At 39.6% G+C, this 26,860-nt stretch overlaps 1 protein-coding gene across 2 annotated transcripts in view; it reads right to left on the bottom strand.

Moving 5' to 3' along the window:
• Window positions 1-26,860, bottom strand: part of NME7 (NME/NM23 family member 7) — a 263,016-nt gene that overhangs the window by 184,569 nt on the left and 51,587 nt on the right. For both annotated transcript variants that reach the window (XM_025926224.2, XM_086693698.1), the window contains 3 exons: window positions 12,156-12,266; window positions 8,076-8,126; window positions 4,085-4,292 (listed from right to left, as the gene is read on the bottom strand). In XM_025926224.2, the coding sequence (XP_025782009.2) occupies window positions 4,085-4,292; window positions 8,076-8,126; window positions 12,156-12,266 (370 nt within the window). The remainder of the gene's footprint in view (window positions 1-4,084; window positions 4,293-8,075; window positions 8,127-12,155; window positions 12,267-26,860) is intronic.

Genomic DNA, 26,860 nt, shown 5'->3' with positions numbered 1-26,860 from the left:
CTCTGGGCTGATGGCTCGGAGCCTGGAGCCTGTTTCCGATTCTGTGTCTCCCTCTCTCTCTGCCCCTGCCCCGTTCATGCTCTGTCTCTTTCTGTCCCAAAAATAAATAAACGTTGAAAAAAAAATTTTTTTAATAAAAAAAATAAAAAAAAATAAACATTAAAAAAAAAAGACAAGACTAGCTTTATCATATTAAAGTATAAAGCCTCCCTTGCACTTCTGAATCCACTTATTTTCAGCATCAATAGTATTAAATAAATGCACAACCTATTATTAACTACAGAATAAAAATATGTCTTTTAGGGGCTCCAGACCCAACTGCAGTGTGGGAGTGTTCTCCCACACAGAACACCAAAGCAATTCTCCCAGCAGGGTGTCCAAGAAATCAACTCCCTTCTGGCACTATCTACCCAGAGACAACATCGGTTTCAACAAATTAAAGGTTCAGTCCTACAAGGCTACCCTCACTTCAGATGCCGGTTACCAACCCCAGGCAACCTATGCTTCTGACTGTCTGCCTGTCTATAGACACAAAGTTCCAACGACCTCTACCTTCGGTTCAATTAATTTGCTAGAGAGGCTCACAGAATTGTGGGAAATACTTAAGTTTACCAGCTTATGAAAGGATACGATAAAAGCTACGCATCAACAGCCAGAAGAAGAGATACATGGGGCAAGGTATGGGGAAATGCATTTCTTATAAATCATAATCATTTATGCATTATATGCATATGCATCATATGCATTTCTTATAAATCGTAATACTGCAACATGGTGTAGTTGGACTCACAGTCAAGATTCATGGTATTTTCATAAAAGGCAAAGAATATGTGTAAGGTAAAATACCTTGAGAAAAAGATCAAAATTATATGCTCACATTTTCCCACTTCTTCCCATTTTATTTACATCACGGTTTTTAATACAAAAACTTAAAAAATATATTGTTCGCTAATGGGAAGTAACCAGGGAATTTTAGTGGCCAACACCAGAATTCATTCACCATTTGTTATGTGCCATGCAGGTTCTACTGATCAAAACATGAAAATTGCTCCCCTTACGGTGCTCACTGATGGAATCATCTAATATATGGATACATATAGAGCCTAAATTGCCTAAAATCTGACAAGCATACCTGAGCTTAAATTTATTAAATAAACTGATGGAAATGGACGGGGTAAGACAATAAGGGAGGGAAACAGGAAGCAAATATCAATGAGCATGGTCAGTGACTTTCAGTTCCAGCTTCCATTTATTTCATTAATTATTTATTCCTATCACTTATGTAATATCTTGAAAGATCTGATTGGTAATGTAACTCCAGAAAGGAAGACAACATTTAGAGTGATTGTCTACTACTAAGATCAAAGGTCAAAGACTATAATCACTCTCTTGCACACTCACATTGACTACCAAGACCTTCCTATCGAGTTCGCTTCACAAAACTACAGCCATGGTTGAAGTCAACGCTCCACCTACTCTGCACCTACACCCATGCGGCTGAACAAGGACGGAGAACAACCACACTCAGAATTCAGAACCATGAACATCAGGTGGGCCACTTACTCAGCACCACAACCATATTTCCCTAATTGCTTCCTGTTCCTAGTCTTTCTGATGATTACTTCGCATCTTCTCTCTCTTCAAACCAATAAACACCGTCTCCCTCATCCTCACTTTTAGCTGTTTTTGACCTTGCTTCCTATTGTCTTAACTAAGGGAGTAAGAATCAGCATCTGCGCCCCCATAGTCCGCCTTCACACCTGTTGCTACAGACAACTACTCCTGCACCCCATTCCCTCTCACCTAATCAAGGACATTGTGCCAGTAAGTCTCAGTCTTTTTTCTACATCCTCAATTTTTCACATCTGTAATTCTTCTCATCTTCAAAAAAAAAAAAGAGCGAGAAAAAAGATGCTGCTTTTCTTCACAGCTACCACCTCATTTCTTTGCTCAACATCCAACAATACTCCTAAAAAAAAGTTGTCTATATTCCCGTCCTCCAATTTTCTTTTAAATCCCTTCCGGCAGGACTTTGACTCTATTGCTCTCTCACAAACTTCACCAATGAACTCTCCATTGCAAAATCCAGTGGTCAATTTCAGGGCCCTTCTTTCTTGATAGGTCTGCTTCATTTGACCCCACTGATCATTCTCTCCCCTTTTAATATTTTCCTCACCTGGCCTCCGGGACACAATCATCTCTGAGGTTTTTCCTTCTCCCTCACTGACGGCTCCTTCTCTGCCTCCTTTGCTGCTTCCTCCTCTTCAGCCTTTTACTAAGAACATAAAGGCTCCATCTTTGTTCTCTTTTCTTCTCTATCTGTACTCTCTCCTGAGTAATCTCAGCCATTCTCAAGGCTTTAAATACCATTTAGATGCCAATGACCCCATATGTACTAGTCCAGACCTCCCTCCCCGAACTCATATAACTAAATTTTTTGCCCAACATCTCTCCACTTTGATGACTAGCATGCAGATTAAGTTTGCAATGTCCAAAATGTTAACTCCTGAGTTTCCATCCCTACTGACTAACCACGGCTTTCCTGATTTCAGTTTACGTAAATCGTCGCCTTCCAGTTGTTCATGCCAGGAGCTATGGAGTAATCCTTGATATCAATTTTTCTCCGACTCTACATTTAATCTGGAAGGAAATCTTGTTCAGTTGACCTCCACTGATTAAAATGTATTTTAAAATATATCTCCATACTCCTCTCATTGCCACCACCCTGGTCCAAGCCATCATCTCCCTGAATTACTGCAACAGCCTGTTAACTGGGCTCCCTGATGCCATTCCTGTCGTCTACAGGCTATTCTCAGGGCCAGTATAGCCCTTTCAAAGGCCAATTCAATCATGTCAGCCCTCCGCTTGGAACACTGCAATAGGTCCCAGCTTTCCTCAGAGAAAATGTCAGAAATATTACCATGTGATATCTCCCCTGATTATTTCTGTGCCCTCATCAGCCCCTCCTTCCCTCACCCCCATTCAACTACACTGTCCTCTTTACTGTTGATTGAACAAGCCAGGCAGAGATTCGCTATTCAAGGAATAGCAAGATGGTCAGTGTACCTGGGCCACAGTGAATAACGGAGAGGCTGGAGATAAAGCCAGGGAGACAGATGGAAATCAGATCAGGTAGAGCTCTGGAGCCTACAATAGGGACTTGAGATTCTATTGTAGAAGAGATTAAAAAAAATTCACTAAAGAGTCTTCAATAGTTGAATTGTTAATCTGGTTTGAAAAGATCTCTCTTAGCCTGGTTAATTTTACGTGGGCAAGGTAGAATTTTCATAAACTGAGTGTCAGAGAAGAGGAAAGGGGAATTAGGACGCTTATACAGTAGTCCAGACAAAATATAACAGTGACCTAGACCACAACAATCAAATTCAAAGTCTAATTTGAAGGGAAAACCGAAAGGATCTGTTGACAGAGCTGTAAAAAAAAAAAGAAAAATTCAATTATTTTAAAATTGTCTAATATTTTAATGAAAGCATGACCAGACTGAAAACCATCTTAAATTAGCTGAGAAACTTCTCATGATGCTAAGAATAAACATGCAACGTCATTAAATCAACATCAGCATAAACCCCGTATAATACCTTATTTCTATGGATTTAAAATAAGGAGTAATTGTAAGAAGCATAAAAACTTTTTCATAAACACTAGCTATATATAGGTAAAGAAAAGGACGTTAAGCTTGAAAATAGTGTGAAGTATGAGTCAGGAAAAAATATATTAAATAATGCTTTCTTTCTGAATATTTATTATCCATAAACTGGTCTTGTGTGAATTCAATTATTCAAACATTTATAAGCCTGAATAATTTAAATGGTTTTGGGACAAAAACCGGGATGACAGGTATTTTAATTGGAGAAAACTTATCTTGACCATGACCAAGTTACCAGTTCACAAAAGAGACATATTATTGAAATGCTGTTTAATTCTAGGCAACAGGTCAAAGACTTTCTCTACTGCTAGGTCACCTGTATAAATCTACCCTAAGTCAGCAGTGACAGAAATGCTTTACTCTGACCTAACACATTTAACAAAATAAAAACAGAACTAAAATATTTTTCAAACACCTTACTCTGGCAGCAGAAGCAAAAGAGTCAGGGCCATGAGCTGCATTTCTTATGCCATCGGTTCCAAAGAGGGCTCTCAGGCTTCCAGGAGCATCGGTACGTGCCAGACCAGAGTTCGCAGGTCCGAGCAGTCTTTTCCATTCACATATAGCATCGTCTCTTAAAATCTCCATGGCAATAATAGGACCACTCGTAATAAACTGGATCAGCTCGCTATAAAACAGGTAAAAGACTGATTTGCTTCATCTTTCTGTCAACCTGTGTATCTCTACTCACAAGAATACATTACAATTGGAGTATTTCAATACACACATGGATATTATGATCTCAGAACTATCGGATACAGTGAATTCTACATAGGCAAGATAAAATTTTCATAATTGAGTGTCCTCCAGTAGCCTGAGCCACTACACATCGCTACTGGTGTCAAATCATTTACTGTCAGCAAAGAAAAAAAAAAAAAGCCAATGTTGCGCTTCATTAAGACTACTTCATTGACTTGAAATGCCTATCTATGCTTTTCCCATTGCTCTGAAAGGTACAGAAGGATTTCCCTTTTTATTTTCACGTGGTTTGCCACCACAGTCCAATCATACTTGTAATATAGAAAGTGATGAGAGTGATGTCTTCTAACATATTTCCGGTAAGAATTCATTTACTTTTGTGTGGATTAGGATTCAAAGAATGACAGTAAACTTGCAGTCAATAAACACGGAGTTGGGCTAGTGATAAGGAAAATGAAATCAACAGGCCTTGAAAAAATATCCCCCTTCTGACTATAAAAGCTACTCTGGGATATTCCCATCTTAAGTTTTAAAGAGTACACATGGGTTCTTGATGAAAACTCCAGCACTGAGTCACAGCACCCCAACCAATAAAAACAATATCTCATTTCCCTTCTCCGCTCCCGTACGTGGATGAGGCAGCAATGGCAGGTTTCACATGGAAATAAGTGACACCATTCCTCCTACTGTTTGGGGCAGGGACAGAATACTTTTTAAAGCAAGTGCATGTTTCTCTCTCTTCTAAACTATGAGAGAGGCCAGAACCCTCTAGAAGAAAAGCACATGGTGTGACAAACACTTTTGTACCGATTAACTCTTGACTCTTTTACATGCTTCCTTCCCTCATGAATCATGTTATGAGTTAACTCCCTTCCTTTTTAAATCATTTCAATTCATTTTGAAAAGGATTTCTAAAAAATAGTATGTATGAAGAAGTATTCATACGCTCTGTCCTTTAAAAGGCCCCATGGGGGCGCCTGGGTGGCGCAGTCGGTTAAGCGTCCAACTTCAGCCAGGTCATGATCTCACGGTCCGTGAGTTTGAGCCCCGCGTCGGGCTCTGGGCTGATGGCTCGGAGCCTGGAGCCTGTTTCCGATTCTGTGTCTCCCTCTCTCTCTGCCCCTCCCCCGTTCATGCTCTGTCTCTCTCTGTCCCATAAATAAATAAAAACGTTGAAAAAAAAAAAATTAAAAAAAAAAAAAGGCCCCATGACCTCTTCATACATATTCTTCTAGGACTTAGTAGCCAAAAACAATTAGATTTAAGGAGCCCAAATCAGGGGAACAAATCCATGTTGATACATTCGGTAAGCACATAACAATTACTTAACTACAAATCAGAATATTCAATGATACCCTGGCGTCAAGAAACTTATCATCTAATGTCCTGTTATTACAGAATTCCTCAAAACACATAGTGAATAAGCCTATAACCTATAACCACACCCTATAATGGGTGTCGCATGTTAATAATGCAGAGAAAGGTGTGCCTGGTCATAAAAAATACTTCTTCATGAGACTATTTCCAATTAATGCAGGTACATCTTTTGTTGTGTCTTTCATAATACCAGAAAACTCGTTAATTCACCCAGTTAATAAAATTTACTGCATACTAATTACATATAAGACATTAAACCAGGTGCTGCAATATAATGCCACAAACATAAAGCAAAGCTATAATAGTTTCCAAGAAAACTGTATATTCTTAAATTTTTTTTTTAATGTTTATTTATTTTTGACAGAGAGAGAGAGAGAGCGAGCATGGGCGGGGAAGGGGCAGAGAGAGAAGGAGACACAGAATCCAAAGCAGGCTCCAGGCTGCGAGCTGTCATCACAAGGCCCGACGTGGGGCTCGAACTCACAGACTGTGAGAGCATGACCTGAGTTGAAGTCAGACGCTCAACCGACTGAGCCACCCAGGTGCCCCAAGAAAACTGTATATTCTAACAAGGCCTGGAAATATTTTAAACTGCTTGATTTAAAATAATCTATAACATAATTTTCTATTATACAATTAAAGGAAAAACACTATCATATGCAGGATGCCAAGCAGTGTGTTTATTATAGCAGCCTGACTAATATCCTTCTTTATTACAAATGTAAGCACTTTGGGGCACCTGGGTGGCTCAGTCGATTAAGTGCCCGACTTCGGCTCAGGTCATGATCTCGCAGTTCGTGGGTTCAAGCCCTGTGTCAGGCTCTGTGCTGCTAGCATGGAGCCTGGAGCCTGCTTTGGATTCTGTGTCTCCCTCTCTCTCTGCCCTTCGCCTGCTCATGCTCTCTCTCTCAAAAATAAATAAACATTAAAAAAAATTAAAAATCTCTTTTTTTTCTTCCCCTCCCCCATGGTCTTAAGTTTCTCAAGATCCATATAAGAGTGAAAACATATGGTACCTGTCTTTCTCTGTATGACTTATTTCCCTTAGCATAAGAGACTCTTAAAAACTGAGAACAAACTGAGGGTTGATGGGGGGGGTGGGAGGGTGGGTGATGGGCATTGAAGAGGGCACCTGTTGGGATGAGCACTGGGTGTTGTATGGAAACCAATTTGACAATAAATTTCATATTTAAAATAAATATTTTTTTAAAAAATAAAAAAAAGAAATGGAAGCACTTTTTTGACAATAGTAATATGCACCTCACAATATTCAAATGTTTAGAACATAAATTCGGTTTCTAACATATAGTAGTTGCTATATTTCAAGGAACAAAAGTATTAGTTAAAAAATAAGGGCTCCGTGAACATTGTTTCATGCACACAAGAATGCCAAAATAAGAGAGTTTTTTTTTAATTTTTTTTTTAACGTTTATTTATTTTTGAGACAGAGAGAAAGCATGAACGGGGGAGGGGCAGAGAGAGAGGGAGACACAGAATAGGAAACAGGCTCCAGGCTCTGAGCCATCAGCCCAGAGCCCAACGTGGGGCTCGAACTCACGGACTGCGAGATCGTGACCTGAGCTGAAGTCGGACGCTTAACCGACTGAGCCACCCAGGCGCTCCAGGAGAGTTTTAAAAAAACAACAAAAATACTCAACACAGGGGTTCCTGGCTGGCTCGGTTGTTAGAGCATGCAACTCTTGATTTTGGGGTTGTCAGTTCGAGCCCCATGTTGAGTGTAGAGGTTACTTAAATAAAAGTTTTAAAACCCTTAAGAAAATGTGAGGCACCTGGGTGGCTCAGTCAGGTAAGCATCTGATTCTTGATTTTGGCTCAGGTCATGGTTTCACGGTTCGTGAGTTTGAGCCCTGCATCCGGCTCCATGCTGACAGCGTGAAGCCTGCTTAGGATTCTCTCTCCCCATCTCTCTCTGCCCACCCCACTCATGGACACGTGTGCTCTTTCTCTCTCAAAATAAACTTAAAAATAATAGTAATAAATAAAAACATTAAAAAATACTCAACATAAAATATAATTATCACTATTTTACTGAAATCTAAAAAAAAAGCTATGCCTCTTATAATGTAAACAAATCATCCTAATTGCTGCTGATTAAAGTTTAAGATATTTAAGGGTGAAATAAGGATTCTAATTTAATAAAAGGACAAAAAAAAAACAATTCTTAGAAAACACTTCTCTACAATTACAAAATGTTGCTATGGTCCTTTTGACAGATTATTTTCATGTCACAAATTTTTGAATTATAAAACTGTAATTCTTTAGTTTCCCAGAATATCCTCTGCTGTAAACCACTTGCCCCAAATTCAGCACCTACTTTAAAAAGGGCCTTGACTGATGGTCTATATGAAAATCTGTTGCTTCTTTCCTGTAAAATAATCAAAATGACAAGTTAAGAATTACATAAAAAAATTATTGTAGCTTACATTAATAAAATAAAATAAAGATGAAGTTCTCTACTTATTTGATTGGTATGGAAACTGATTAATGACTTTTCACTAAATATTCTGTTCAAATTGTCCCACCTTTCAAAGTTTTTGCTAGCTGAATATCTATTAAGATGTAAAATTACAATGAATGTGAGAGGCAATATTTACGTTTCTCCTCATGTTATCTATTATCTTCCCTTTCATCAGCATCTTTAATATTCTTGAAACAAAGTGTAACGTTTGACCAATAAGAATTATTTGTTTTTTAGAAGTCAAATAAATTACACTTAAAAATGCAAATTGATCTTCAAATTCAAAATCTGTCACTTTCTTCTCCAGGCTTCAAACTTGAAAGGTCAGGCTAGAATTTTAACTTAACAGTTACAGTTTTCTCTCTGAGATCTCTGCCAAGGAAAGGCTATATACTTGTGTTTTTAAAATCTGTTTGACAAATTAAGCATATCAATGTATTCTTATTGGTTGTTAATATATTAAAAACTAATGCTTTAATTAACGTCATCAGAAAAGGAAGGTCAATATGGAGATACTCAGAATTTACTAAGGGCAATAGGAATTTACTTTTTAAATCTATATTCCCACAAAAGAATATCTATAGAGACACTGAAAGAATAAAAGATTAAATTGATTGGCTAAAAAGTCTAAACAACTTTTTATCTTAATCAAACCAGGTGTCTCTCAAACTCAGACAGTTTTAAAGGCTTTGAACTGAGTACACATTATATAACGAATATGTCAACATTAACTACTTTTTAAAATATCAAATAAGTTTTCAAGTGTCCTCCAGCATAGGATTATCCTTTCAGGCATGAAAATTAACTTAGTCTGCAGTGTTTTAAGATTTTACGAACCTACTACCAAATGAATTCACACAGTAAACTATAGCAGGCATACTCTTATTCAAACCAAATATACTGAAATATTTTCTTCAACTAGGAACAGATTATGAAAAGTATACTATGCGAGTATAAAAAATAATTAATAAATAAATAAAAATTCATCCCAAGAAATGAGAGGGGAAGAAAACTCATCTTTCTAGAACCTATTATGCCAACATTAAATCATTTCATTTCTCACAATACATTGAAATTGGTATGATTACCTGCATTTTGCTCATGAAAATAATGAAGTTCAACATGATTCCATAACTTGTCCAGGTAAAGTGCTAGTAAGAGAAGGAGGGTGGGGGAGATGAACCCAAATCTCTTGCTGCAAATCTCTATTTACACCCTTTCTGTTACCAACTACAGAGGGTCGGAAGAATTCACAAAAGTGAAATGGATATATTGTGCTGTGGCCTAAAATGAGGTAAAACTGTCTGAAAAACTCATGTGAGAGCATTTTAAGAGAATTCGCAGCAAGGGGCACCTGGGTGGCTCAGATGGTTAAACTGACTCCTGATTTTGGCTCAGGTCACGATCTCACGGTTAGTGGGTTCGAGCCCCACATCAGGCTCCATGCTGACACTGCGGCACCTGCTTTGGATTCTCTTCCTCTCCCTCTCTCTCTGTCCCTCCCTTGCTCGCTTGCTCTCTCTCAAAATAAACTTAAAATTAAAAAACAGAATTAGCAGCAAGATGACTCAAACAACCAATTCTAAACTTTTCAACAAAACTAAGCTACTAAAAAAGAAAACAAAATCAATCATAATCTTTAACACTGATGAAAAGACAAACATTAATTCCGAAAAGTGCTTCACTATTTTCTTCTAACATGTCACCGACCCCATAGTTATCTCCATTCAACATCCAAAATTGGAACCAAGATGAGGGTTCATGAATTCTTCCCATCAAGGGCATCACCACAGAAAGGAGTTTTGTTGTTGTTTTGTTATGTCTTGCTGTGTTTTTATAAGGAAACCGTTCTCCCACAAAGATTTGTCCATTAATTCTTTCATGAAATATTTACTTAGTGCCTAGCTTGAATCAGGCACTGATCGAAGAACTAGAAGTTCAAAGTCAGATGCAACTCAGCTGCTGCCTTTCAGGTACTGTCGTGACTGGGGAACTGGCATTTGAACAGACAAGTTTAGCAAAGATGTAAGCACTGGAAGATACTCCTCCATGGGTCTCTGGTGCTCGTATCGTGACTTACTGGCTGGGCCAAGAATGCAAGGCCCCACTGCCCTCCCTCCTAGCCTTTTCTCCGAGTCACAGTTGCAGTGAGCCACTCGGAGGGATGAGGTCATGTCTCTCTTCAGTACAGAGAGCAGCCTGTGTACTGCTTGCCTACCGAAACAGTGGGTAACCCAAGTTCAAAGCGCCTCAGCTCTGATGCAATCAACTGCGTATACAAGATCCACCTGGATCCGTATCATCTTATTCCCACGGGACAAGGAGGCAAGGAGAACCAACATAAGCGCGATGCTCCTGCGGCTTTGCTGTACCATCATAAAGTCCTTTGTCACCGACCCAGGTGTCTCACGTCTTCGCTAGCATCCATGAAAGAGTAACAGACTAGCTCGTTAGCTTTCCAGTTGGACAAAATCCAAGACTTGACATTAGGATTAATAGAGATGTACGAGGTGCTATAAAAAAATAAGGAAGCGGTGAAGTGTCCCTGGGCATCTTTATCTTGGGAAGTTTGATGCCTAATTTATTAAGCACTAGTGGTATAAAGACAAAAAAAAAAATTTAATCTCATTGAAACTATTCAAAGGCATTTCTCCAGAATGCAGTCCCATCACCTGCTGTGAGGGCAAGCATTCATGACACATACAGACATAGGACAAATTTAACTACTTATAAACGGGCATGACCTCAGCTCCACTAGATAATAATATCACCAGATTACCACTACTAATAACAATAGCTAACTTCATATACACTGACCATGTGTAGGGGTCTTTCAAAGCACTTTACTTATATTAAACTCCCATAATCCTTATAACAACTTTACGATACAGGTGGTTATAACCTCCATTTTGCAGATGAAGAAAACGAAGCACAGAATAAACTGTCCAGAGTCACACACCTACTAAGAGGTGCAATTACATGCAATCTGGCTCTGAATTCTGTGCTCTGAAACTTAAGCCTCCTGCCTTTCTAGAAGATATGCAAACTGCAAGACCTTACACACAGGAAGAGTTCAAATTAAATGTATGTCATTGTTGGGATAAACTTGAAGGTGTTTCATTAAGGTATCTGGGGATCAGACTTAGCAAAGCTGCATTGAATATCTACAGTTACTCATTGTCCCTGTCCTCACGGAGCCAAAACAGCAACTGTCCCATACAATATATATCCGGGAATAGCAGTAAGACACCTGACCAAAAAAACCAACCAAACAACCAAACAAAAAAACACGCAAGAAAACAAAAAACAGAAACAAAAACACCCAGTGGAGTAACATAAGAAGGCCACTGGAGCCAGTTCTGCCTAACTGCCACATTAATGTCCCTACCGAGGGGTAAGTCCTGTTTTCACTAAATAACTTAGAGACTATCAGGTCAGACAGAATGGACTGCTTTTCAGAGTAGTAAATCAGGGTATGTGCCAATGATACCCATTGGGCGGAGCAAAATGTAAACATTTCCAAAGGCCTCCCTTTGGGAAATCCCAACAGTAATACTCCCTCATCAAGTAGAAATACTTAAACGTTCATTTCCTCTTCTATCATTTTCACACAGTGTGTTATACTTCCATATTAAGGAGAAGAGATGACGATTATCCAGCGTCGGTGTTATAAAAGCCAATGGAGTTAGGGAACACGATAAAAGTGAGGCAGGTACAATCTGACAATTCCTACTTGCTTGGAGTTCAATTATTATTGGTGAATATAATTACCTGTGGTCTTATTATTTTCTCATTTTAATAAGATTAGTGTTCTATCCTTTGCCACTCAGTGAGAGGCTTTTATTTTAAACAGTGACATGAAAAATAACAGATGATTTAAAAAAGAAAACAATACGGAATCAGACTTTACATGACTGAAAATGGCCAACAAGTTACCTTGAAAGCGTCATCATTTTGAGTTTGGTTATAGTAAATCCGGCTTTGTTTATCATTTCAATTATTTCTCCAGCTTTTGATATTGCATCTGGTTTAATCAGAGCCAACGTTCTGTAAGGATATAAAGGATAAGTTTGAAAATAAAAATAGTTCAGTGTTTACTTACAATTCCGAAGCAGTGGTAGTTTCCTTAACAATCATCCTACATCATAAAACATTGAAATCAATTCCAAAGAGAAGTGTATCAAAGGTCTCTTTAAAACTTATACAAGGTAAGCTTACTATTTTTCCCAAGAAAATATAAACTTAGGTACCCAATCTAAAAAAAATAATAAAAGCTTACAGGGGAAAAAAGTTCACATTGTCATGTTTAATATGCCCAAATTAATGCAGGGAAGGGAAAATTCTTCCTCTACCCTCCAAGGTCTTCCGACTGGACTGAGAATTAAATTTACACGAGGCAGAGTAACAGGAGAAAAAGCTGAAGTTTCGTCATGTGTGCATGGAGGCCCAATAATGAAGTTGAGACCCAAAGAAATGACGAAAACAGGCAGTTTTTATACTTCTTAAACAAAGAGACAGTAAATTTGTGAGGGATTGACAGGATAAAGAAAACAGATGTGGGGCGCCTGGCTGCCTCAGGCAGTCGAGCATGGGACTCTTGATCTCCGGGTTGTGAGTTCTAGCCCCCACATTGGGTGTAGAGATTACTTAAAAATAAAACCTTTAAAAAAAAAAAAAAGAAAGAAAGAAAACAGATGTTTAGGAGCTTTAATTAGTAAGGAATTCAAAGCAGAATTTGGACTTCTGTGGTAGATTAGAAATAAAGTAACAATGTTTGTTTCTACAGCTGTGTTGGCTTTAAAGTTCCTATCTCTGTGGTAATAAGGGATCTCTTTACTTCTTAGTACAGGGAGCGCACCTTTTATAGGGGAGATCTACTTCCTCTATTCAGGGGGACAGAAGGGGATCCGAGTGTCCTTGCACCAGCTGCTTAAGTAACTTTTATTAAAATAATATGCCAAAGTGGCACATTTTGAGGCAGACCGTCCTTGGCCCCCACGTTAGAAAACACTGGTCTTTAAAATATCTGTTTCTTAGAACACATTTTATAAAAGAGAACAAATCTTTAAAATATTGCATTTACTATATTATGAGCTTGGTTTTTGGTCTCTTAGACTTTAACAAATGTATGCTATGCAGTCAGTTCAGCATTGATTTGGAAATAATTATAAATTCTTCTTTTAACACTCAAGCATAGCATGAGGGATGCACAAAGAACCAAATGTCTTCTTGCCTGGCAATGTAGACAGATGGCAAACACCATGCTAATTTTTACAATCACAGTCTCCTCCAAGAGGACACATAGGAGCAAAGCACCCTCTCTACTCTGAAGCCACAGAATTAATCGATTTTTGGCGATGGCGACCGCCCGAATGCCCTCGCTTCGCTGATGCGGTAACTAAGCCTGGAGAGCAGTCACGTGCAAGGCTGCAGAGCCGGTCAGCGGCACCTTCAGGACAGAAACATCCAGCTCACAAGACTTGCGGGTCTGCGCTCCTTCCACACCACAAGCAAGGTCACTCTGAGTATCATCAGAAAGGAGCACAACCACAAAACCCTCGAGGGTAATACTTGCAAATACAAGAAGAAAATAGAACTAGTCGGAGTAATTCAGTTTGCAGGACGTGCAGAATTATGATAATGAACTGCTACCACTTGCCCTTCATCATTTCTGGGTGTTCTGACACGCCGGCAATATTTCAAGGAATGCACACGAGAAGAATGGCCTTTTCAGAGCTTTCTTCCCCAGTGAGACAAGCTTGGCTGAGGCTCTGACAAAGATATAATAATTCAAACATCCTTACTTTCAGTGGGATGTCACCCATGGCTGCCTTTTAAAACTTATAAATAACAAAGATTGTTCATCTCAGTGTGTTTATGACAAGCCATACCGGACAATCCTTTCCTTTATTTTGAAGCAAATGAGTCGCTGATAGTATTTTATATTATATGGCTTCACTGAAGATGCAATTAAAACTCGTCGTTTTTTAGCTCACGTTATTTAAGTATCATAAGCCACACTAACCCCTGAACTGTTTATGCTGAACTGTGGGCGAATTTTCTGGAACTATAGCTCTTTTTTTTTTAAATTTTTTTTTTCAACGTTTATTTATTTTTGGGACAGAGAGAGACACAGAGCATGAACGGGGGAGGGGCAGAGAGAGAGGGAGACACAGAATCGGAAACAGGCTCCAGGCTCCGAGCCATCAGCCCAGAGCCCGACGCGGGGCTCGAACTCACGGACCGCGAGATCGTGACCTGGCTGAAGTCGGACGCTTAACCGACTGCGCCACCCAGGCGCCCCTGGAACTATAGCTCTTAAAGAAAATATAAACACATCAGCAGCCATCGATTTCGAGGAACAAGCACCAGGGTGGAAAATGCAAAACGGACAGAACTGAATTTAAAATGCAATTTCATTTTCTCTTTAAATGCCTACATTAAAGGCTGACTACTAGGAGTAACCACTGTAAATAGATTCGCCTATCGTGTCCTCGTTGCTTAACTCTTTAGTACATAATAGTTAAAATCTATCCTGAACAGAAAATTCGACGGGCACGAGAAGTCACACGTGCTATTTAAGTGAGGACAGCACATAAACAATAGGACCACAAAAATATTATTAATAGTGCTGCTGTTCTCTGTCGCCGTGTAACGCACCATAACAACACTCCAAGCCGTCCCAAAGGTGAACGTGTTTCAAACTGCTGCGCTCCTCGCTTGCTGGCTGAAGTCCCCCGGGCTGGTGCAGGACTGACCTACTGGCCTTGAGGAATGAAGGACCAGACTTTCCCAGAAGATAAGATCTGACCACATTTGAAAACAGCTGCCACTGATGCCAACAAGTCTGTTCAGGGCCAGGTCGATGTACGACTAACTGCCTGGGCACCTGCTTCTCCTGCACGGAGCCCCCGCCATTTCCCGCACCTTCCCCCCTGTTAGAACCCTGTGGCTTTGTCTGGACATGGAAGATGGCCTTTGAGACATCAGTCCACCATCTTCCCAGGATGCCAACTTCCTGAATAAAGCAAACTTCTCTTTCCCACCATCGCTTGTCTCTCCAGCATTGGTTTTTTTTTTTGACTGCCGAGCAGCCAAACTTGACTTGAGAATCCATTCTCTGTCCAGTAACAGAACCATCCCAAAATGTGGGGGCTCAAAACAATAATTGCTCAAGATTCTGTAGGTTGGCTGCAGTGGTTTCACCGGATATCATTCACACAGCCGTGTGCAGCTGGAGGGTCAGCTGGGACAGCTCCCAAGGGCTTTCATCCTTTGGAGGCCACACCAGGCTTCTTCATATGCGGTCACATAGAGTCCAGAGTGCAAACATTTATCACGCATCCCCTTGAGACATGTCTACTGACGTCCCTTTGGCCAATGCAAGTCACATGGTCAAGTCCAGAGTCAACGTGAGGGGGGACTGGACAAGGGCACGATACCAAGAGGTGCGATTCACTGGGGACCACCGCTGTAACAACCCACCGCGTGGTAATCCTCTCACCTGGCACTGAGCGGGATGTGGCAGGAGATGCTCTCGAAACAAAAGAAAAACTATAAACCATTCTTTTACACTAAAAACTTCTTAGCAATGGAGAGTGAAAAAACAGTTGGGCCAGCCTTCACAGAACTCAGATAGGACACAGAATTCTGCAAACTAACAGCTTTCATGGAGCCATGCACAAGATGCGTTCTCCATCCGCCAGTCAGGCTCGGGGCAAAAATTGCAGCGAACATGTATGGGATAAAGATGACCAGTCAACCGCTGTGGAATAAACATCCTCCACAGTGCAGGGCAGTAGACTCTTTGAACGCTGTCCACCTAAAGGGATATATTTGTAAACTTTAATCTGTATTAATTTATCTAAATATTTCAAAAGTTATGCATATTGGCCGAAAGCATGTAAAAACCTGTTCTAAAATATCAACCCAAAGCCAAATTTGGGGTCTCTTTCACGCTTCCTTTGCAAGCGTACAGCATGTGTTTGGCCCCTGGATAAAGGAGAATAGTCTCAGAATAGGCCCCTGTGGCTTGGAGGCAATGGCAGTGAGTCAGAGCTTTTGACTGGCAACAACGGCAAAGTCATTCAGGGCAGCCCTTCCACGGAAAACTAAACACAGTGGGTACGATAGTTTTTAAAGAGTTTTCAAGCAAAAAGAAATGGGCTGGATGCTAAACAATTATTAGCACAAACGTAAAAGAAAAACGGAGATCCAGGGGAATAAGAACAAAAGTCATGTCTCCCTTGCCGGCATTGCCTCTGGCAAATCCAAACTTTAATCTGTACCCCATCACTGGGAGAGGGCAACAGAACCCAACAGAGTATTCTCCCTGTAATACTCTGGGACCAAAAGCTACGCCCTAAGGGTGAGTCAGATAGAACCAGGCCTTGCGTGGCCCGGCAGCACAAATTCACATCACTTAGGGAGCCTGGGAGCGTCCAATTCTGCACAATTCTGGTAACGGTCATCCAGACTGCTAATCCCTCCAGCCAAAACTCAGAAGCAAACACAATTCCACCCTAGATGTCAGGTAACTTCATCCTGTACCTCAAATAATTCATCTATAAATGCCCAACACACATGTATATCACAAGCACGTTCACATCCACACACATCCAGACACATGACAATCAATACCACACACACACACACGCGCGTGCACGCGCGGCACGCGTGCGTGCACACAAAAAAGTAAAAAAAGACCAACCTGAGAAAGAACCAGAAGAAACAACGCAGAACAGAGACAGCCACAGATAGTTCAGCTACTGGAACTGTCAGATGCAGACTGTGAAAGGACCAGACAAAAGGAAGGACTGAAAGACAAGGTGCAAGCATCATAAGGCAAGAGAAGTCCAAGCTATGAACAACGGATACTTAGGTTTGAAAAAGAATCTATGAGAGGACCAAGTGATAAAAAAACACAAAAATGAAAATAAGCACCAAACGGGCTGACAGCAGACTAGATGTACCTGATGGAAGAATTCTGAACAAATTCAGAATGAAGCACAGAGGAACAGAAAGATAGGACATAGCTAAGAAGATAGTTTCAAGAATGTGAGTAAAGACATTTTCAGCCAAAAGAGTTTCTTATCAGTGAACACTCTAAGGGAAATTCTAAAATAAGCAAAACAATCCCAAACAGAATATCTGAGATAGACAAAATAATAATACTAAAAGGCCAAAAGTAGTGACAGCTAATTGTCAACTGGTTATATAGAATAATAATAATGAGTCATTAGATTCACAAAAACTACAGAAAATACAACAGAAGTGGCATGTAATTCAGCAAGGTACAAAATTTAGCTAAACTGTTCCGAGGTTCTTATACTTTCAAGAAGGAAGATACTACAAAAGCAAACATGAACTACCAGGACTTCATCAAGATAAAAAGCTTCTGCACAGGGAAGAAAACAATCAGCAAAACTAAAAGTCAACTGACAGAATGGGAGAAGACATTTGCAAATGACTTATCAGATAAAGGGTTAGAATCCAAAATCTGTAAAGAACTTCTCAAACTCAACACCCGCCAAAAAAAATAATCCAGCCAAGAAAGGGGCAAAAGACGTGAACAGATACTTTTCCAAAGAAGACATCCACATGGCTAACACACATGTGAAAAGATGCTCAACATCACTCATCATCAGGGAAATACAAGTCAAAACCACAATGAGATACTATCTCATATCTGTCAGAATGACTAAAATCAACAACTCAGGAAACAACAGATGTTGTGAAGATGAGGAGAAAGAGGAATCCTTTTGCACTGCTAGTGGGAATGCAAACTGGTGCAGCCACTCTGGAAAACAGTGTGGAGATTCCTCAAAAAATTAAAAACAGAACTACCCTACAAGCCAGCAATCGCACTACGAGGTATTTATCCAAAGGATACAAAAATGCCCATTCAAAGGGGCACATGCACCCCAGTGTTTATATCAGCACCATCAACAATAGTATGGAAAGAGCCCAAAATGTCCATCGACAGATGAATGGATAAAGAAGATGTGGAATATATAAAATGGAACATTACTCAGCAATCAAAAAAAATGAAAATATTGTCATTTGCAACAACATGGATGGAACCAGAGGATATTATGCTAAGTGAAATAAGTCTGTCAGGGAAAGACAAATACCATATATATCACTCATACGTGGAATTTAAGAAACAAAACAGATGAACATAGGGGAAGGGAAACAAAAATCAGATAAAAACAGAGAGGAGACAAACTATAAGAGACTCAAATACAGAGAGCAAACTGTGGGTTGCTGGAGAGGTGTTGGGCTGAATGATGAGCATTAAGGAGGGCACTTGTTGGGATGCGCACCGGGTGTTATACATAAGTGATGAAACACTAAATTCTATTCCTTAAGTCATTATTACACTATATGTTAACTAACTTGGATTTAAAAAAAAAAGAAGATACAGATATTGGTAAACTTTAGGCACTGATATTAAATATGCATGCTGTAGTTTCTAGGATAAGAACTAAAAGTATAGAAAAGAATGTACACCATTCAAACAAATAGACAAAAAATGGATTGATGGGTGCCTGGGTGGCTCAGCGGGGTGAGCATCTGACTTCAGCTCAGGTCATAATCTCACAGCTCGTGAGTTCGAGCCCCATGTCAGGGCTCTGTGCTGACAGCTCAGAGCCTGGAGCCTGCTTCGGATTCTGTGCCTCCCTCTCTCTCTGCCCCTCCCCTGTTTGTGCTCTGTCTGCCTATCTCTCTCAAAATAAATATAAGGTAAAAAAAAAAAAATTATATACATATATATATTTAAATGGATTGAAAAATCCTCAATAAGTCAGAAAACGACCAAAAATAATAATAATAAATCAAATGAGAAAAAGCACAAAAGCAGATGGCAGGGTTAACCCCAAATATATTATAGTATGTGCATTAAAAGTAAGTGCTTTACATAAGACTCTTAAAAACTGAGAACAAACTGAGGGTTGATGGGGGGTGGGAGGGAGGGGAGGGTGGGTGATGGGTATTGAGGAGGGCACCTTTTGGGATGAGCACTGGGTGTTGTATGGAAACCAATTTGACAATAAATTTCATATATTGAAAAAAATAAATAAATAAAAATAAATAAATAAATAAAAGTAAGTGCTTTAGAGTAAAAGACAAAGACTATAAAACTGAATTTCTTTAGGGAACCTGGGTGGCTCAGTCGGTTAAGCATCCAACTTCGGCTCAGGTCACGATCTCACAGTTCATGCGTTCCAGCCCCGCATCAAGCTCTGTGCTGACAGCTCAGAACCTGGAGTCCACTTTGGATTCTGTGTCTCCCTCTCTCTCTGCCCCTCCCCTGCTCACGCTCTGTCTCCCTCTGTCTCTCAAAAATAAATAAATGTTAAAAAAAAAAAAAAAAAAAAAAAAACTTTCTTTAAAAAAAAATCATTCAAAGACAAATTACATCAGACTAGATTTAAAAAGTAACTATGTTATTTAGAAAAGGCACATTTAGAATAGCATACTGAAAGTTTTAAAGTTTTAAAGTTTAAAAAGGATGAAAAAAGACACACCGTGTGAACATTAACTAAAGTAAAGCCAGTGCAGGGGTGCCTGGGTGGCTCAGTTGAGCATCTGACTCTTGATTTCGGCTCACATCATCATGATCTCACGGTCATGGGATGGAGTCCCATGTCTGGCTCCACACTGAGTATGGAGCCTGCTTGAGGCTCTCCCCCTGCCCACTGCCCCTCTCCCCCACTCACTTGCTCCCTCTCTCTCTCTCTCTGAAACAAAAAATAAAATGAAATAAAGTGAAATGAAATAAAATAAAGGAAAAGAAAAAAGTAAAGAAAAATAAAATAAAATAAATAAAATAAAATAAAATAAAATAAAGTAAGAAAAAAATAAGCCAGTGCAGCTCTATTGCTATCAAACAAAGTAGAGTTTAAGGTAAAATTCAGTGCTAGAGATAAAAATGATCTTTTTATAATACTAAAAGGTTCAATTTACCAAGAAAATATAACAATGTTAAATCTCCTAGTAACATACCCTCAAAATTATAATGTAAAAATTAACATAATGACAAGGAAAAAGAGACAAATGACAAGTATAGAAGGAAATTTTAATCAAGCCTTGGTAATTGATAGAATAAGCTGACAAAAATATTAGTAAATACATGAAAGATTTGAACACATAATTCACAACCTTGACCTAATGACACAAAACAACAGTGGATTAAACATTCTTTTCAGGCACACTAAAATAATTGATTATAGTAAGACAAAAGCAAGCCTCAACCAACTTGAAAGACACAGAAATCATGCAGAGTATATTTTTTAGACACCACACAATTCAGCTAGGATCCAATACAAAAAGAGAATTAAAAAAACCGATATGCTTAGACATAAATGAACATACTTCTAAATAACTACTGGATCAATGACAACTTATAAAAATTAGAAAATATTTCAAATCAAATTTTTCAAATTTCACATAAAAAAGTAGAATGTGGTTCTAAGCAGTATTTAGAAGGAAGTTTATATCCTTAATTGCATATATTAAAAATACTGAAAATTAATAGAATATATAATTCTCAAACCAGTAACAGCAGAAAAGAGGAATAAAGAAAACTTGAAAGCAACTATCAACTTCAAATTGTGTACAAAGCAAAGGCACCATTAAAAGAAGAAGGTGAGATAAAAAACATTTTTAAGAAAGATAACTGACTACCAAGAAATGGAGGATAAATTCCAAAGAGAAAAATGATTCCAAAAGGACAGTCTGATACGCAAGAATCGGTGACAAACGCATAGGTAAATCCAAGCAAACATCGCTGGTACGAAAGAAAAAAAAAAGGGTAACATGCAGACAAAAACCAAATGCCCAAAGCAACAATGAAACCATGTAATTCAAGAAAGAAGATTGGCACTAAGGTGTTCTAAACTCTTTTAAGACTACAGAAGGGTGAAGATATTATACAACCCTAAGCAATTTAAATTAAATATGCATGACAAAGTTTCACAGCTAACCACGAGAGAAATAGCATAGAATTATGTAAACCCCAAACCAATAGAGAATACAGGAAGTAGAACAATGGCCACCCAAAAATGTCCATGACCTAATCCCTGGAACCTGTGAATACATTACTTCACATGGTAAAAAGACTTTGCAGACTTGATTACAACTGCAGGCCTGGAAATAGGGAAATTATTCTGGATCATTCTCGTAGGCTCAGTGTAATCACATTTGTCCTTAAAATCAGAGAATCTTTCTGGTTGCGGAGAACCAGAGAGATGTCAGTGTCAGGTCTCAGCCTCACAGCCAGGGAAATGTGGGTGGCCTCAAGAATCTCCTCGAGAGCCTCCACAAGGGAATGCAACCTTACCAACACCTTGATCTCAGCCCGATGAGACGTGTGTTAAACTTCTGATCTACAGAACTGTAAGGCAATACATTTGTATTGTTGAAGCAACTGAATTTGTGATCATTTGTTATGGCTTCAACAGAAAACTATAGAGGAAAAAGAAACTGAACAGAGGAAAAACACCTCAATTAATTTAAAAAAAAAGCAAGAATAAAGAAAAAGTACAAAAGCACCAAAGCGGCCAAAGAGTGGAAATTGTACAAAAATGCCAAAAATACAACATATTTAAACTGTACATGTACTAATCTTACCAAGGAAAATGAGGGCATTTTCAGACAGAATTTTGCTTTTAAAAAAATACTATGTGCTATTTATAAGAGACATACCTACAGCATAACATAGTATGACTGCAAGAAAAGAGGTGGCAAAAAAAAGATATTAATTAATCCAAATATATTATCAATCATTCTAGGGGAAGATGGCCACGGGTGGAGCTGAAAAGAAAATTCAGTTCTAATCTGTTAACTAGGAGCCCTCTGACTAAGAATTATAAAGGAGAAGGCAGAATTTGACTTGATTTTTACAGAGGAAGAAATCTCAATTTCTCTCTGGGAATTTAAGAATGGGAGGGCATTTTTTCATGGCATTATTTGGGGTACAGTTATGCTGTTGTTGGGGCCATCATGTAATCAGTAGTAAGTCATCTTGGACAATGAGACCATAGATAAGTAAAGAGAAAAAGGTTAGGGGGTGAATTTTTAGGAAGGCCTTGGCAATTGAACTACATGACTTTAATGCAATTCAGTGCCTTTTAGCAGCCAAAACTCAACTGCTCACTATGGTCCTAGGACGTTCTGTAAAATAACAGTGGTTAGTACTGCGAGAGTACTTTTCAGGTGAGAGCAGACCTAAACGAATATTCTGCTGCTCCCCTCTTCTGAGAAGTAACCTACTCAAAACTGTTAGGCCAACTGGCTTTAAGACATAAAACCCCAAGGGGCGCCTGGGTGGCTCAATCAGTTGGGCATCTGATTCCTGATTACGGCTCAGGTCATGATCTCACGGTTCATGAGTTCGAGCCCCACATGGGCTCTGTGCTGACAGTGCGGAGCCTGCTTGGGATTCTCTCCCTCTCTCTCTGCCCCTCCCCTGCTCACGCTCGCTTGCTGTCTCTCTCAAAATAAATAAACTTTAAAAGAAAAGAAGAAAGAAAGAAAACTCCAAGAACAGGAATATGTGCACTCTTGAGTGCACATGAGTGACTTCGACTCCACCCCCAGGACGGTGATCCCTCCCTCCATTCCCTCTATCTGCTCTACCTCATCTTTCTTCAACTATATGCTGTAGGTTTCTGGTCACATGTGGCCCCGCCCCTTTTGTCTCAGACCTGCAGGCCCTCAGGCCATCGTCCTCCCGCGTCCCCATGTTTAGCACAATGACCTGTGTGGAAGCCTATCTCCGGTGCTCTGTCTCTTGTGCTGGGTGGGCTGTGAGGCGGCACAGACCCCGGGCCAAGTGTGCGGGCGGAGGGGTTTGCCACACAGGGCAGGCCCCGAGGTCAGGACTGGAAGAGGAGTGAGATGGGAGGTGGGCGGCAGAAGTAGGAAGATGAGGAGAGCCTCGGCCACTCTCAAGCGTCCCCGATCCCGGACGTTCCGGATAAGCGCCCATCTTCGTGTTGGTCTTCACCTGGCTCTTGTGTCGGTGCTCCCATCAGTTACTAATCTGGAGACTAACCCGCCCCAGAGATCACAAGAAGTTTGTACTAGGTGGACTCGCATCTAAACAACAGAACCAGAGATGTCAATTCATTGCCATTTACAATTGAAACCCTATCAGCTATACTTCAATTAGAATTAATTAAAACCAATTACTCTGATACTTTGCCAACAAATAGCCTTTGTCAACTTGACCTGAGGAGCTCTATAGAGAATAGATTTAAAATTAGCTAAAGAGTAAATCGTACGTTAAGTGCTCTGACCACACACAAAAAAATCAATATAAAAAAAATAATAAAAGGAGCAGGAGAAAAGTTTTGGAGGTGACAAAGAAGCCTGTATCGTTCACTGTGGTGATGGCTTATGGGCGTGCACTTATCTCCAAAGTGCTCAAGTGGTATGCATTCAATTAGCTACAGCTTTTTTATGTCCATTACAACTCAGAAAGGAGATTTAAAGAAAGCAAGCAGGTAGAAACGTGAATCAAATGTCATAGTTCTGTAGTCTAAGAGAACTGGAAGGCCAAGGCCAGTTTGAGAGCTAAAGTGAACTATACTGAATCATCTGGATAACTGCCTCAAAATTAGCTGATGGGCAGCACAGAGATCAATTTTCCTTGGCGCTCCTATCATTTCTTTCTGGTGTAAAGAAGGGAGTTGAGTATGAGAAATACAACCGGGAGGTACTGAGTTCATAAATTATCCTTGTCCCCATCCACACTGAGAATGAGACTGAGTTACAGTTATTACATACAGGTTGCTTCTACGGGATTACGACAGATGGTACGTGTACTTACTTCTCCAATGCCCTTTTTTTTTTTTTTTGTCATTTAAGTGAAAGAATACATTTTTTTAAATTCTTAAATTCTGAAGAAGCTTATTTAAATCAGCCAAATGGTTGCTGGATTTACTAGCCCACACACAGTTAAGAAAGAATCAAAAAAGAAGATGGGGAGACAGTGTTAAGTCAGTAAAAATATAATACTGCATATATTGTTATTAATTATACAGCCCAAATATTTAAGAATTTTTTTAACATTTATTTATTTACCTTTGAGAGACAACAGAGTGCGAGTGGGAGAGGGGCAGAGAGAGGGAGACACAGAGTCCAAAGCGGGCTCCAAGGCTCTGAGCTGACAGCTCAGATGTGGGGCTCGAACCCATGAACCACGAGATCGTGACCTGAGCCGAAGTTGGACACTGAACCGACTGAGCCACCCGGGTGCCCCAAATATTTAAAATCTGTCTTCATATTCTTCTAGTCCTCCTCTTTTGAAATCAGTCCCACTCAACAGTATTTATCAACTTATTAATTAGAGGCTTAGTGGAAAGAGAAGGAGTTTGAGGCATATACAACAACGTTTACTGGTTTCTTTACTGTCCAAATCTACGACCATGGCCAAGCTACTCAACTGTGTTGTAAAATGGAATCAATGACATTCACTCTAGAGAAATAAGACTAATATATATGCAAATTGTAATTGCTATACGTATTATTATTTTATTTTGATCAGGTCATACTATTAACCCTGTTTCCCTAATTCATTTATTTCTGCTAGTTTAAACGAAAGCTTAAAGTCATCTTGAACTGAGATTCACATGAAAAGTACCTATCACAGTGCTTGGCATATATGTGCTGAAAAACATTTAAGCTATAAATATTTATTACTTGCAAATAAAGGAATTAGGGTAGATGTTTCCTTAATCTCATAGACTTTCACCACGAGACCTCATAACAATGAGATTCCTCTTTAACATCCTATTTTTCCCCCATTTCAGAGTTATTCTGGGAATGGTCTTTTTTTTTATGAGGTATTGACCACCACTCTGATACATCACCACTTGTGTACTAATATCCACAATGAGCACCAGAGCACCCCGAGATTACAAAAGGCTTGTAAAGAGGTCACAGAAAGAATATTACTACTGGAGTTACTCAGATGTTATGTAACCAGCTAGTTATTTTGTTGGTAGACCTCAAAATATAGTTTGACATATTTTTTTTCCTCTCAAATTGAAGGGTATCTGGAGCTTTTTATATTGATAGCTTTACCTTCCACTGGCGGTCCCTACTTTTAATTACTACAATAATCACTCCACACTGCCAAGAATCCCCCAAGATAAATATAATATACAAGCCAAAGAAACCGAAGCCAATAATGATGACAAAAGAAGTCAAATTTCAATTCAAATACAGTCATTCTAGCCTCAGAAGGTTGAAAACTCATAAAGGTAGAGACTGAAAATGAAAATGTCACTTTAGCAATGCTGAAAATTGATATGCAGGAGAAAAACCTTACTAAAAAGTCCTTGTTTTCAGAACAGCCTGATTTTTCAGCTGCATCTCCAACATTTTCTGTCTCTCTTCTAAATCAGAACTGAGGAAAAGTCAGGGCGACAAGTGCAGCTTTGACCACCAGTACAGAGAGAAGGCTAACGAGACAACTGGAAGGTCCCACGCCACAGCCTCTCACCGTCACAGGAAGAGACAGCCATGTGCACTGGGAGGGAAGGGAGGAGCTGGACAGGCCGGCCGGAAGCTCTGCCTCCAGACATAACTGTGTTCAGTGGCATAAACGGATTCATTCATTGATTCAACAAATTTTTGTGGGGCATCTCCTGGGAATAACTTACTGCCTGGGGCATCACAAGAACGGTCTTGAGGCATACAGTTGTGAACAAGACAGGTAAGTTTCTCTTCGCTATTGTGTTATTTTATTTTTATAACACTAGCTCATTCTTTCTTCGCTGGATCAGTCAATATTTATCAGACAGGCGTTAGGTCTGTTAGCTCAAAAATCAACGACATTCATTACAAACAATCTAGACAAAAACATCTTTGTCAACTAGATCAAAGGTCATCATTTGTAAGCAGGGAGGACATTTCTGAAAAAGGAAAGGGCAGATCATGAATTTAAAATTGTTATTCACTGACTGATTTAGCTAACACAAATACGCGTAAGGAGATGTGCCACGTGCCAGAAGACATACAAATGAAGTGAGACAGAGAGAGGACGACCGCTTTCCAGGTCCTCTCCATTCTCCTATGATTAAATCCTCCCATTCTTCAGACTGGACTTTGGGCTTTATCTTGCCTCTCCTCGGCCCTTCAGCAAGCTGTTTCACTTGGCTAAGTGTCACCTCCCCCATCTGCAAAGGGGAGCTAATTATAATAGCACCTTTTTTATCAGGTTGTCATGGGACTCAAATAGCCCATCCAGATCATTTTAACACCATGCTCCATATAATAATAGCTGGCCGTCACTGAGCGCTTATCACTACCATTACTGTTAATCTTGCACACATCTGCCTCTCCACGCCTATTGCTACCGCCCTCATTCAGGCTATTTTGCTAATTAAAGTTCTAAAAAAATGTCAACCGTCAAACAAGTCAGGCAGAACAATGGGCTCTTTCCAGTAAACAACCTACAACTTTCTGCCTTTGAATCTCTTCTTATCGTTATTCCTCTGACCAGCATTCCCTCCTCTCAGCCTAACTGGGTAAAAATCCAATTCATCTTTCAGGATCCAGCTCAAACACCTTCACAAAGCCTTCCCCGATCTTCCACAACAAACTACTTTCTTCTGTTTCCACCGAGA

This window comes from Puma concolor, chromosome E4 (genome assembly GCF_028749965.1).
Source record: "Puma concolor isolate L17-30 chromosome E4, mPumCon1.1.hap2, whole genome shotgun sequence".
NCBI classification, from domain to species: Eukaryota; Metazoa; Chordata; class Mammalia; order Carnivora; family Felidae; genus Puma; species Puma concolor.
Note: the sequence above shows the minus strand (reverse complement) of the source record. Positions and strands in the feature narration are given on the sequence as shown.